The sequence below is a fragment of the Topomyia yanbarensis genome, chromosome 2 (genome assembly GCF_030247195.1).
Source record: "Topomyia yanbarensis strain Yona2022 chromosome 2, ASM3024719v1, whole genome shotgun sequence".
Taxonomy (NCBI): domain Eukaryota; kingdom Metazoa; phylum Arthropoda; class Insecta; order Diptera; family Culicidae; genus Topomyia; species Topomyia yanbarensis.
The window spans coordinates 440,438,805-440,453,766 of NC_080671.1; the positions used below are offsets into that span (position 1 = coordinate 440,438,805).

At 42.2% G+C, this 14,962-nt stretch overlaps 1 protein-coding gene across 1 annotated transcript in view; it reads right to left on the reverse strand.

The window, feature by feature from the left end:
* Positions 1-967: 967 nt before the first annotated feature.
* The window catches only part of LOC131685594 (pair-rule protein odd-paired), a 109,011-nt gene continuing 95,016 nt past the window's right edge, over positions 968-14,962 (reverse strand). Inside the window, exons 2-3 of the mRNA XM_058969443.1 lie at positions 4,951-5,120; positions 968-4,758 (exon numbers count right to left, since the gene is read on the reverse strand). Of these exons, the coding sequence (XP_058825426.1) occupies positions 4,147-4,758; positions 4,951-5,120 (782 nt within the window). The 3' untranslated portion in view covers positions 968-4,146. The remainder of the gene's footprint in view (positions 4,759-4,950; positions 5,121-14,962) is intronic.

The window sequence follows — 14,962 nt, forward strand, 5'->3', positions numbered from 1 at the left end:
TCCATTCAGCTGCTCGATCTCGCGATTACTCGCTGTATAGAAAGCTTGCTTGGATTTCAAAAGCCCGATTCCCTGTCGCGCATTCCACTCCTCGATCCATGCATCCATGCAAATAAGCGCAATAATAACAACAACAACAACAACCTGCTGCTCGGTCAAAGAACGCGCACTCCCGATGAGCTCTTTGGCCCCCTCAAGAGACATTCGAGAGGGTAGTTAGTTAAAAACGGACATGGCAATCTGCGATTGCATTGAAAGCGTCAAAATTCTTTTCAGATCTAAACAAACAATCAAACTTAACCGGAATCGAAGCTTGAGTCTATTAATTTGCAATTAAAGGGTGATCATCGGTGGAAAAAACTTCAAAACATAACCAAACTAAATTTAGTTTGACATCCGTTTGTCTGTGGCATTAGCATAAACGCTCGAATAGGAAAAATATTATTTATGGAAATTATACTTGTCATAAACCAGTTTTCTTTCTGCTTTCGGCCCTCAAACTCCCAAACAGAGATCGACCGACGACAACGACGACAGGCAGACTTCATTCAAGGAAAGAAAATATATATAGAGGTGTCCCATCCACCAGGAACAACCGCGCGACGACGGTGTGCCTCTTTTAATAAGCTGTCGGGGTCTGTCCCGCTGCCCCCTTATCCAGCGACTAGAGGTATTGAATGAGTGTGCGACTGATTTAATTTCCCATCTGTGGCGCATATTATTCGCCGTTTTGCCATTTTCCGATAGTTTACGATCAATCAGCGCGCGTCCCGGCGGCGTGGATGATTTGCGGGATGTTGTGAAACGGGGATATACACGGGCGCGCTAGCATAGCGCGGTTCGAGATTCTCACCGCGGTTTTCGTCGTTTCGTTGGTTGGGGATGGGCAACGGAGGGACTAATTGGAGTGCCGAATGGGATGTCATTTCTCACAAAGCAGGGAAAAATCATCTGGAATTTGTCGAATTCATTTACACATTTTTTTTATTTTTATTGTTTATCAGCTCTAAACAACTCTCGAGATGGGAATCCTTCTCCTCCGATTGGGCCTTTTCTTCTGCTGTTTGTTTTGCATATATTGAATATACCTTTAAATATATAATAGCTACCTTTTTTAAAATTTTAAGTATATAATTTACCTTTTCTTGTGTTTTTTTTACTCGAAATAGGGAGGGTTTTTTCGCTTTAGGCTAGTTATTTACTAAACTTTTCAAATATATTAAATTTTTGCCCTTAAACTACGAATCGGCGTTTGCAAATTGTGACGTGGCAAAAGTGTCAAGAGGTGACCGAAACAAAAGTTTTTTTTGCTTTTTTTTACATATTACAAGTCGCCTACTTTCTCTGAAAGAGGTACCCTCGTCAGGAAGGCAGCTTTAAGTATTTTTAAACCGAACAAAAATAAATACATTTCTTTTTCGTTACACCCTTCGCTTAAGGTTCTCTTATAAACTATATAGATCGTAGTAGGTGACGGTGTGACGCCTGCCTCTGCGCGTCTTCTTCTCTGTCGGAGTGGGGAGGGAGGGAAGAGCAGCGATTTGGAAACCTGTCAACTTGTCTCGCTACGTTAGCAATCGTTTAGCATTATTTTTTTACAGTTTATATAGGAAACAAATAGTTTAAAAAGTCAATCTTTGATTTGCTAATTGGCTATTTACAAAAGAAAAGCTACTTTCTACTCTTAGCTGGAAAGTCCATATCACACAGATTTTTTTTTCTGAGAATAACTATTTACACGGTCGTTTGATCGCTGCATTGTTTACAAAACAAATCTAGTTGGCGGTGGAAGGGGTTTGCTCCCGGTTAAACTATTCGGGAAATCGTTTCCGAACTCTGAATCGGTTCCGGTTCAAATTCAAGAACCGATTCCCAATCAATCATTTTCGGAATCAACGACGCTGAGTTCCTCTGGGTAAAGACTCGCCATCTCTATCGTTTGTTTACCATTTATCTGTCAGCGTCATTCCAATCGAGCACGAAACTAGAAAAAAAAACTCTTGAAAGAGAACAGCGGAGACTCCATTTTGGATCGATTGAATTTGGGTTTAGCTGTCAAAAAACGAATCGAATCCAACATTTCCTATCCTTGTAACATTGGACGTGTTGCCATACAATGTCGGTACGTACGTTGCCAAAAACGCTGTTTTTCTCTCCGCAGTTCTCTTTCTAGAGTTTTTCTACACGAAACCTGTCGAGAAGAATTCGAAGCGCTTTTCTTGGGATAGAGAGCTTGTGACAGGTCTCGTGCTCAACTGACAGACAACCTTATTCTGCGCGGCGTGTGACGTGAGGTGACTAAACTCACCTCACCTTACGTGACTTTTTTCACCCGATTCTGAGAATCGACTCGAGTGAGGTGAGATTCACCATTACGGTTAAATGGGCGTCTCACGTCACCCGAAATAACTCTTCAGGATTGGGTGAGAAAAGTCACTTAGAGTGAGGTGAGATTGGTCGTCACACGCCGCGCAGAATAGGGCCGAGAGAGATGATAAACAAACGATAGAGATAGCGAGCCTTTATCCAAAGGGATTCAGCGTCTTTAGTTGTTCGGCCCTATTCTGCGCGGCCTGTGACGTGAGACGACTAATCTCACCTCACTCTACGTGACTTTTCTCACCCAATTCTGAAGAGTCACTTCGGGTGACGTGAGACGCACATTTAACCGCAATGGAGAATCTCACTTCGCCCGAGTCGACTCCCAGAATCGAGTGAAAAAAGTCGCGTAAATTAAGGTAGTTTTGTCACCTCACGTCATACGCCGCGCAGAATAAGGCCGGTTGCATTTGTAATGGAAACCATTCCGAATAATTCTGAGCCGCTTTCCGAATATTTGTATCGGTTTTGTGCTTCGCCATTTGTCAAATTCGTGAAAGCCTTTAGTTATTTCTAGCCAAACATGTCCAAAAGTCCAAATTGCAATTCTCGACAAATATATGATTACGGTATAAAAGCCAACTGTCAAAATTCCATTTGAATGGGGAATTCCGGACAAACCGTTACTGACAGAACACTTGGCCCTATTCTGCGCGGCGTGTGACGTGAGATGACTAATCTCACCTCACACTACGTGACTTTTCTCACCCCATTCTGAAGAGTCACTTCGGGTGACGTGAGACACCCATTTAACCGCAATGGTAAATCTCACCTCACTCGGGACGACTCTCAGAATCGGGAGAAAAAAGTCACGTAAAGTGAGGTGAGTTTAGCGGCGCAGAATAAGGCCAACTGTTCACAGCAGCTTAAAAAAGAGAAAAATGTTCTCTTCTGTTTACTACCAACATCCTTGATTGGGGTGTAACGGTTTGTCCGGAAAATCCACTCAAAGTGAATTTTGACAGTTGGCTTATAAGCCCTAATCATATGTATGCCGAGAAAGGAAAACCTCCCTGTTTACTCTCTCATCCGTTGATAACTCAGTCGCTTTTACGTTTGCTCCTTGTCTGTTCACACAATCAAAAAAAAATCGAATCAACGAAAGATGTTCGGCTGAATTGTCAAACAAATGTCTTCGTGGATTGCCTAACATGCTAGTCGAAAGCAAAGTCTTTCGCCGTATACTAAAACAATGTTAAAAAGTTTTTTGATGACGCCGTGATAATCGAAATAGAAAATAAACAAAGAGAAGCTCCCATTTGCACTTAGGACCGTTTGACATGTTCGACTAGAATCGAAGCACTGCTGCTATCCCGCATCGCAGCAATCGCTGCCGGCTGACGCCAGTATTTGACAGATCGGCGCAGAACAGTTTTGCGGTGGTGCCCTTCATTGTTTACAATCGCGGTTTTTTTCTTCTTCTTTCGAGTGTTTATTTTTTAGGTGACGTGAGCTCAAGCAGGCACAAAATGGTACATATTTCGATCTCTCTCTATTTTCAACAAATCTCCTACTATTTTCTTGAATTGGTTTTGTATTTTTAAAAGCTATATATTTATAGTTTGGTTTTTTTGGCTTGCTTTAGAGTTACGTATATTTTTTTCCATTAGTTAGTAGGAAGTTTCGAGATGATGAGCTTGTGATCGTGATGTGCTAGATGAAACAGATACCTAAGCGGGGCGTGATTAAAGCAGCATGGGGGGCGCCGACGGTAGCGCCGCCACTGTTTCAGTAGTTGAAACAGAGCTCATCGAGCAACAGTTGCTCTCAATAGGCCGTCGTGGGCCCGTGATGCACCAGATGGTGATGATGGTGGCTAAAGTGGTTCAGATGGTTCATCGTGTCCGGTCCCGTGGGTGGTGTGGCCGAGTACCAATCGTTCGGATGGTGCTGCGGGTGGTGATAAAGCAGGGGATGGTTGTGGTGGCCAACCAGCATGGACGAAGCGGTTGCCGTTGCCTGCGGGGACACCGACGATGCCGGAGTCAGCTGCAGCTGTGGGGGCGCCAAACTGCTCGGATGATTCTGCAGGTGATGGTGGTGTGAGTGCTGATGGTGCGAGTGGTGCAGCTGGTGGTGCTGGTTTTGACTCAGGTGCGAGAGGGCGCTGTTCGTCGATGAAGATGTCGTGGAGGCGCCAACCGGTGACAGCAGGTGATTGGTGGATGGAGATTTTGTGTTATTGTTATTGTTGCTATTGTTGTTGTTGTTGTTATTGATCGATTCGCTGCTCAGTTTGCTCGAGTTGTGACTGTCATGCAGCCGACTGATCGACGGCGGGGTCTGCGTTCCACCCGTTATGATGCTATCCGAGCTGGACTCTTCGCCGTCGCTGTCGTAGTTGTGCGATGGGGATTTCTCTCCTAAACTTCCGTGGACCTGTCAAAGAGAAAGAAGATGAATATCTATTATAGAGCGCGACTGTTGACCGATGGGACTCGTGAACGAAAGTGCTCCGGCACGGAGAAGAGTTGAAATCGCGTTTCGTTCGTGCGTATCACTACTTCCAATCTCAACGAAAAAAGCTTATTTGCGTGTAAATGAAGAGAAAAAAAACGAAACGAAACGTACCTTCATGTGTTTCCTCAGCGATGATGGATGAGTGTAAGATTTATCACAACCATTAACACGACAGTTATACGGCTTATCCGATGTATGGACGTGTGAATGTTTCTTTCGATCTGATGAATTAGCAAATCGTCTATCACATCCTTCATGCTCACACTTGAAAGGCTTTTCACCTGTAGGAGAGAAAGAAAGAAAAACGTAACGGTGAGAAACTATATAGTAATGTGATCTATGTCAGTATAAAACTACAAGTACGCAACCAATCGCAGCTGGCCATGACATAACCGAAGACGATGACTACGACGACCGTCACTGTCAGATACTTTTGTTTTTTTCTGCAACTCTCTTCCTCTTCGTTCCGAGTTGCCGTTTCAACCAATCTGTACGGAGGAGAGTGGCTTATTCAAATGTTTCTGCGAAACAGTCATAAATCATATTCAGCGAAGGTCCGTAGCAAAGAGGAACCCGTACTGCCGACGAAGTGCAGCAAGCACATTTTTTGGATTCCTTCCGGGGAACGAAGAAGCTGGTGGTAGGCAGCAAGCTCAGTTCCACACGGGAGGCACTAGAATTTATGGCACCTTATCCTTCGTGTCGACTTTCGGTGACCTTGTCGCGCCCGATCGGTGTGCCGAGGCCTGACTGACAAAGACCCAAAAAACTTTCGAAAATTGCAAATATTTGAGTTATGGTTTTTATATGGCGTTTAACTGTAGTTTTGACTTTTTGTCTTTTTTTCAGGCTGGTGTAATCACTGCGAAGGTCATCCGACGGCAGGAGGTTATCGAGTTGGAAAAAAAATTGAACCAGCATTTGAAAGAAAACTTTGCTCGGTTGCTTGCAGCTAGACTTTTTTTTAGCTTTTTTCAGGTTACCGATAGGCGTAAAATTTATGTGGATTTTAATCCACTCCCTCAGGATTATTACCTCTATTAGCCGACGCACATAAAATATGGTAATGGTAATTATTCGTAGAAATTCACCTTTCAAAATCGTATAGAGAAGGTGCACCTTGAGCCCTTTTCCTGGCTTGAAAAATGTCCCATGGGAAGAGTAGGATTCGACGCTGACCAAAAGCCATAACAAAAGAGGAAATCAAAATAAAATTCAACCTTTTCTTTTTTGATTTTCGAAAATAAAGAATCAAGTCGTCGCACAGAAAGCCAGGGGAAACCGACCAGTAATACACGCATAAAAATGAGAAAGAAAAAGAAAAAAAAAACGTTCGATATAATAAATGATCAATTTAATATGTTTGCCCAATTTGGTTTTCTCGATTCCCAGCGCGAACCGAGGACCGGGCATTATTTCTCCTGGGTCCACTTGGTTAGGCTGGTTGTGGAAGGCTTTTTTCCCAAAATAAATTATTTCATGGCTCGTAAAAGTGCGAGGTCCTTCGGATCGAAACTGATCGTAAATTTCTGATTTTTCTTGCCTGCTCGGTCTTTGAGCAGGGTGAGCCGAAAGGAGTCAACGTCAAAGTTCCGGGGTCTACCCAAAAAGGGAAGGGAACGATGATTAAGGTAATAAATAATTTTCAAATGACTTGACAAGTCCGTTCTGTCAATGCGGGATCTCCGGCAGGCACCGGCCGCCGGAATGTGAAAGGAATCTTCTCCCAGCCGAAGATGATCCTTTTTATCGCTTTCCCTTGAGGCTATTCGAGGCATATCCTTTCGCTTGCCTGGTATGCCATGGAAGACACCTTGGCGCACACCCCTTGCTCACTTATGCTAAAAAGCGGATTTTACACTCAATAAACCCGCTCTCAAATGATCACTTTATTTGGCCAGAACCGTGTGTCGTTCCGCGTCCGTAGCACGCAGGAAGGTTGTGATTTCCCCCATCACAGCAGCCGAGCCGAAATCTAAACATTATGATTATATATCATCTGCAAAGCGTTTTATTAAAGCCTTCGGCTCACAGCACCCTCCTCGCCCTAAAGGCTCTCAGTTGGGGGAAGTTCCGAGCATAAAGACTACTACATTATTGTCGCAGGAGCTAGCTTGCTTCACAGTGTTGTTAGCCGGGTTGCGGTAGCTGGTGACGATGTCGCTGACGCGTCACCAGCAGCAGCAGTAGCCATTCAGCCCGTCGAAGTCTTGTGGGTGCTTTCCCCACGCTTGAATGTAGAATAGTAGATCGCAAGAGTGGCTCTTCTGTGCGGCGGGTAACGAAATTGTCTGATAGTTCTCGAAATTTGGGATAGCCGTGTTCCAACTCATTACACAAAGAATACATTTTTATCTTTATCGCATCAATCGATTGAACCAAATTTTCTCGATGTAAAAATATATAGGGCCACATCTTGCATTCAAACGTCTTGGTCCTTTTCCTTTCACTGGGTTAACTTACTGTCAAGTACGACCGATTGTGTCAAACAAAATCGTGTTTACAGTTTTGTTAATTACTTCCGGATTATCAGTAATTTGTTTTACCATGGAATGGTGAAATGCAAACGGGTGAAGAGTTTAATTCACATTCACCATTATTGCAATACGTTTATTGATAAAATCATTGAAAGTACAAGGAAAACGACACACTCACATTGACAAAACATTAGCCTACAAATCGCTTAAAACCGATGCAAATCTAATCTGTTTCCAAACGGAAATTACCAGTTTCCTTCTTCCTTTCAAATCATAGCAAGCTGGGCACATATGCCTTGAAAATTAAGGTGAAGATATGTGGAAGCCAGGACCGCACGCTTGTTGCTAGGCACCGACGCGCTTGTTTACATTAGGAAAAAAAATGAAATTCAAAGTGAAAATTCAAACGCACAAATGAGAGTTTTCGGACATTTTCCTTCGATCATCTGCATACTGGCAGAAAATTTGAAGTTTAGTGTGTGATTAAAGTGCATTTGAAAAAGTGTTCTAAAAATGAGAAGAAAAATAAGAGTGTTTCGAAAAGAAACCCCAGGTGAAGAGGGGTAATATTTTCGCACAAAATAAGAGTTACAGATGGTATTTCGTCAAAAACTCGGGTTGATTGTATAGGAAAATGTTCTAGCTTCCTCAAGTGGCAGTTTCGTGGTACACCGGCAAGGTTAGTGTATTGAAAAATGTATTTTCATATTTGCTCATGTCAGATACATGGTTAGGAACGGGAGAGGGGTGTGTGCGGCATAGGAGCTATGTTGTAGTTCGCATGTATAAATAATGTCCTTAAAGGTTCTTTACTGACGCAGATAACCTCACTTTTTTTGACCGTACAGGTTACATAAACTTAGAAAAAAATTGTGAACAAGTAGATTCACTCGAAGCAAATCACAAAGAATTTTCCTTAGTGCATGTAAACAGTACAAGCGAACTGTCAAAAAAAAAACACTCGGGCTCATTTGTGACGTCAGTTTTAAGTATTCAATACGTAAAAAAGCACCGCATTTGACATTTGAGCGAACGTTCGTACCTGTGTAATAATTTGAGGAATTTTTTTTTTCGGGAAAATCTGTTCCTAAATGGTCCTTTTCAGTGCCATTTGTTTGCATTGAACCATTTTGACGTTTGAATTTGCAGGAAAACTGATCGTTCACTCGGCAAAATTGGAGGCCAACAGACCATATCTGGGTGTTAGGGAAGTGTGGTAGTATAAAGAGACATGATCTCAGTGTGCATATTTAAAAGACAGATAACTCAATGGAACTGTTTTGAAACTATGATAAACAATATCTATAATCGATGAAATGGAAAGTTTGCATTAGTTACAGACAAATTTGAAATGCGTCGAAAATCTAAATAAAAGTAACTATAGATGCTTGAGAGCAGAATTACAAAATTGTTTCGATTTTGTTAGATTTTACTGTTTTCTAAATATGTTTATTACATTATTTTTGAAATGTAGTTTAGAATATAGAATGCGCTTCAGTTTACTTTCTACTTCTGCCTGAGTTAGATGTACAATCGAGCCATGTGAACGACAAATAGCAACCTCTCGATCTAGTGTGCATTGTATGAAGAAGAAAGGAAATATTGTATTTATTCTTGCCATCATAATTAAAGTTGACGAAAAAGCTTTGCACCAACAAAACACTGCAGTCGTTGACTTTAAATTTAGTTTAATGTGACCGATTTTTCGTAAAGCGAAAATGAAGATGAAAATGCAGGTTATGTTTAAGAAAGCCGCCTATCTTCAGTATCATCATCTACACAATGCAATATTAATATCGTTGAATACGTTAACCCAAGCCGAACGGTTCGCTAAATCACGTAGTTGAAAGTGACAACTTTAAAATTAAGATTCCCGTGTAAATAGATAATGATTATATAAAGGTAAGACTACACGACCTATCATCGCGTCCGCCTCCTTGAAAAATGAATGTCGCAAGACAGAGAAGTAGAATCCGTTGCATCTAATACGTTAAAAAACTTCTTCCCGAGTATTGCTAATGGTATTCTTGGGGTGAGAATGCGGGTCGAAACTACGTTATGCACCCATAAGGGCCAAACTCCTACATGCAGGTACTGTAATAAGACAGCACACCATGGACGACCTTGCGCGGAAGATTAAGAGAAGAATGAATCTCAATCGGTTGCCAGTCGATCTACGGAAAACCATCCCAAAACAAAGTTTTCATTACCAACACCTGAACCACAAGGGGTGGCCAAATTTGTGACAGTTGTTCAGGCCATAATGGCAACCGCAAAAGCAGCATTCAGCACCCCTAAACCAACTGTAAGCAACATCGGCGAAGAAGTTAACACTGAAAACCGATTTACACCCGTAAGTGCAAGAAGCAGAGAAGAACCTCTGATCGCGAGCACCACCACCGAGCAGCTTGAACGTTGATGACTTTGATGTGAAGGACAGAGTTTAAAGGACCCCCTGACACAGTAGGCGAGCAGGCAAATGTTTCTGCACCGCGAAAGTAGGTCTACGCGCGCAATGAAAAGTTGCGTTTATTTAAAGATAATGGAAAATAGTTCGTCATCCGAGTAGATCTAGTAGGGGATCTGAAGAGGAAAATCGCTAAGAGGGAAGTAAGATTTATCGTTTCACGTCAAACGCCAAACAGAGTAAGGGTGAATATTTCAATTGATTTTAGCACGATCTTCGAATGTACCTGATGGTGCAATCAGCAAGTTCGAATCGGCATCCGGAACGGCTTTTCGAAAACGGCGCTGTGGATAGAATGCGGCTTGTCCACCTGCTTTCGTTTCGTCGTCTATGCTCCTTATAAGCTCGTTGTGTAGTTACTTTTGACACCAAGACACACATACTGAACACTACGGAAAACACTTCGCTGAAGTCTTCAATAAAGAAAGACACCGTATCCAGGCTCGGTGGGATCGCTTGCTTCTTACGGCAGGAAAAGCGACGTGTGATCACAACCCAATTATGGAACTATTAATACGATGAATTGTGATCATGCGATCACCCGAGAAGGCCACCCCAACTACAGCTTGTCTTAGTATGGGGCATAATGTGAACATCCAGCGATTGGAAGTGGAATATCGGGCTTCCAGGAGGGATGAGTCCCAAGAGCAACCACTGAGAACGGACGGAGATAGCAGTCACAGAGGACACACTGGATGTAATGCTGCATTTGTGAGTAATTCTGCGCCTTGAAGATGCCAGTCGCTCGTCCTCGCGGGAACACAAATGCGTCTGATCATGCAGCCAATTCGTGATCCACACGAACTATCCTGCACAACGTGCGAAACAGACGGGGGCAGATGATCTCAGATAGTCGAGATGTTCCAAGAGGCATATCCAGAGTTTGCTGGATATCTAAATCAAAATTATTCGGGAATCAATCTGACTCAGCAAGAAATGCAGAGGGAGAGAGAGCTGAATAGAAGGAATTCAGGATCCCGAAGATGAAGTAGTTTTAGTCAAGATGTGAACGGTAATATTCTGCCAACGCACCTGGAGCTTGTACAGGTCTTCCAAGATCTTCAGCTAAATAATGCCATGGCGACCTAGCTATGCCTCGAGAGTCGCCTCACCATTATCGAGAAGGATCGGTACCTCCAAGGTAGCGACGGTTGAAGAGTCGGATCTCGAACGCCAAAAGATTGGCGAAATTATGTACTCGTGTGACTACGATCATTGCAACGACTGAGCTTCGTATTCAGGGAATTCATCAGCTGACGAAAAGGTCGACGCAATAATAAACCAATTGAAGCCCATTTTCAAGGTCAAGGTCCGTGGCTAGGGCGCGAGGAGGAATGAGTAGGGGAAGAAATCATCGAGGTGCCACTTGTCACCGTCGGAAATAACGTTGAACGCGGAGCTACGCGGTACCTTAGAAACTGGACAGCACCTCGACCAGCCGGTGTCCAAAACATTTGGTACAAGAAGCTGATCGTTGTACATTCCACGATCGCTGTACGTTTCAACAAGACTATGTGTGATCCACGCATATTGTCGGATTTATATCACCCGTGGTGCCACAACTATTCTTCCGAAGGACCCGTCCAACTCAAGAAAGTACATGCCAATCACTTGTTTATCAAGTCTGTGTCCAAAGTGTGCAAAATAGCACCCAGGCAGAGGAGTAGAAGGGATACACAAGGCTACTAAGACAAGCTGGACAAGCAGTACGTAACCAATGAAATCTTAATATGGCAATACCCCGTGGCGAAACGTACGAGTATCTTAAACTTCGGCAACTCCCCTGAATCAGCAACACCGACATCAATCTTGAACTCCAAAATAAGTTATCGAGTCGAGTGATCTGTGTCCTGAAGTCTTTCCTGAACACGGCGAATAAATAAAGAGGATATGTGGAGGCTGGAGGAGCTTTCGAGAATTGTTTCTGTCGTGCTTCCGACGACTGGAGGCGCTTCCAGGAAGCTGCTGGAAGCACTGGAAGAGTTGAAATTAGAGAAGGAGATGGATTCTACCCTGAAGTCGGCGATTCTTAGCACCTGCGCGATCGTTCGACTGATTGGGTAGTTTCTGTAACTAAGTTTTTATGTGTTTTATGTGAAATTTTGAAAAGCTTGTGTTCTGTAGTTACATTTCTTAACGTGGTTAACGTGGTCCAAATAAATCTTTGTTAAAATCGTAAGGAAACATGCTTCGAATTTTCAGATGGCGAATCCCACACACGAAAATGTTTCAGGTGTGAAGTTTGCTATACTCCCAACAGGACTTGCCGCAACATGTCGGTGATTCAAGAGCTCGTTGACGTTGGTAAAATTGAGGTACTACTGCATGATCTGCTCTATTGGTCGATTTATTCTAAATTCCTTTCTATTCTATTCTATTCCTGAAACTAACCGTCAATAAGTTATTCATCAGTGCTTCTCTTGTCAACATTCATATAATATTAAAGTGGCCGGCCGTAATGTATTCAATATTGAATACATTTCGCTGACGTCACAAATGAACTGTCAAACCAATTTTTGACAGTTTGGTTGTTCTGTTTACTTAGAAAAATTCTTTGCGATTTACTTCGGGCGAATCTAGTCGTCAACAAAATTTTTCTAAGGCAATGTAAACAGTACTAGTGGACTGTTGAGAATAGTGAGGTTATCTGTGTCAGTAAAAAACCTAATTGACTAATCCATGTGCAGTTATGTTAGTGCGAGATTGAGCTTAAATCGGGTGGGATTTTTGCGAAATAAGGTTAAATCAGATGGCGAATTGTAAACAACGCGTTATAAGTATGTTGTCTATACACATTGCAACTGTGTTGGTGTCCTAGATGTCAAATAAATCAATAGGAAGGTCCTAGCATACGTGAAAACAAAAACTGACTCTGTGCTCGTATATGTGACAGTTTCTTCGAAGCTTGGTAGTGTCTACGTCATCAGTAGCACGTTTTATAGGCTGTCTCTGTTCCCTACCACTAACAATTTTAACGAATGCTAGAACCTTGTTTAAAGTTTCGATCTTTCCCTTCAATCGAATCGTAGTGTGCGTTGCGTTCAATTTACGTTTGTTCATTCGTTTTTGCAGTCTCGATTGGATGGTGATAGTTTGTTTGATTTATGGTGAAGATATGTGGAAGCCAGGAACGCATGCTTGTTGCTAGGCACCGACTCGTTTGTTTACATTGAGAAAAAATGGTATTCGAAGTGAAAATTCAATCGCACAAAGGGGAGTTTTCGGACATTTTCCTTCGGTCATCTGCATAGAGGCAGAAAATTTGAAGTTTAAACGATTAAAGCTTCGCGGGTGTTTTTTGCAGTGGTGTGTGATTGAAGTGTATTTGAAAAAGTGCAATGAAAATGAGAAGAAAAATAAGAGTGTTCCGAAAAGAAACTTCAAGTGAAGAGGGGTGATATTTTCACACAAAATAAGAACTACAGATGGCATTCCGTCAAAAACTCGGGTTGGTTGTATAGGAAAGTGTTCTAGCTTCGTCAAGTAGCAGTATCGTGGTACACCGACAAGGTTAGTGTGTTGAAAAACGTATTTTTATGTTTGCTCATGTTAGATACATGTTTAGGCAGGGTAGAGTGGTGCGTGTAGCGTAGGATCTATGATGTGGCTCGCTTGCATAATGTCTTTAAGACTGTCCGATCCCAACTCTCGTTGTGTATTATCGGATTAGGTTAAATAAAAAGCGTAAAATTGTGAAAAATAATAAAATATTGTTCCTTCCCGCGAGTGCCGAACTGACACCGGTCCTCGGCTAACCGGAAATGAAAGTGGTGCTATATCGATACCATTGGCGGGTCCAGAGGGAGGCACGGGGGGACAACCTTATTCAACCTTAAAGTGTTCCAATCGAAAAGCATGTATACAACCCATTCAAGAATACATGTTTTTGTAAATAAATATGAAGTGTAAGATGTTTATTTAGTACATTGAAGCTAACTGAATCAATATAATTGATGAATAAAACAGATACGAGTAATCCTTAGAGACTTCCTTGAGCAACATCTTGAATAATTTCTGTGTATGGTTTGTCAATTTCTTCGATGCTCTCGCCGCATGTCAGGAAAGGCATCTCCAAAATTCGAAACTGCACCTTCAATATCATAGATCTTATATATTTTACCAAGAAGGTCCATTCCCCCTCCCTCCCTCTCCATTTACCAAACGGCTGGAGCCGCCTAAAGTTAAGACAGTACAAGCAAATCTCTTGTATTCATCAAAAAAAAAAAAAAAAACAAATTTGTTGGAATCTTTTGTACATTCAGTACAGTTTGCGTAAATAAAATCAATAATTAGAGGTTGGATTTTTGAATCTTAACCCTCAACAAGGCAAGCTAAAATCATGACTTCGAGAAGCACCCCATAAGATCAGGGACCTAAGATTCACTGAAATTAAAACAGTTTTGTTGGTTTAGATGGGTGTAGAGTTTACCTTCCTCGGCTAGCCACTCTCGCTGTAGTGGATAAGCGAAGAGTGAAAGACACTGCAGCGTGTACAGAAATTCTTTGCGGATTATTCGTCGTATGGAGGTCCCAACAAAGAAGTAAATCTCGCCTGACTGATTAACAGTTAAGGACCGTTGCAGGAGCAAGCAGCATAACACCACATCAATTCGTTTGAAACAAATAAATTCAGTACAATAAAAATTAAAAATGTGTTATCTCGCCAGAACTGAAGAAATTGAGGTGAAACCCGGAGCCTCGGAGCAAGCCTGCTAAAACCGAAATCTCCGGGTCAAACCCGGAGGGGTGGTAAACCTACTTCTCTGTATTGCAGCATGAAATTTTGTAATGCAACATTGCAAGTACGAGCTGCCAGATCGGGTAGCCAAATATCTATTTTTCCGTAGAAACAGAAGTTTATGTTGTTCACTCGCACATACACAACGACGTGTTTTTGAACTGAGAGGTAAATTTGATCAACTTTATCAATACAGTATGCCTGACATAAAGGCAACTTCCAGAAGCCTTTGCTCCATTTTCATCCTTCATAAGTGTCTCACATTGTGAATACCTGGTCTTATACGAAAACACCGGTAGTCAGTGGCTACCGTATTTGACAGGAATGCCGTTTCTTCCTCCTGTGACTCACTCAGACGGATAGTTTCGCCACGGAAAAGCTAAAAGAAACAATTTTCTTTGTTCTTCACAACACAACATGTTTCACACACGAATATTTCTT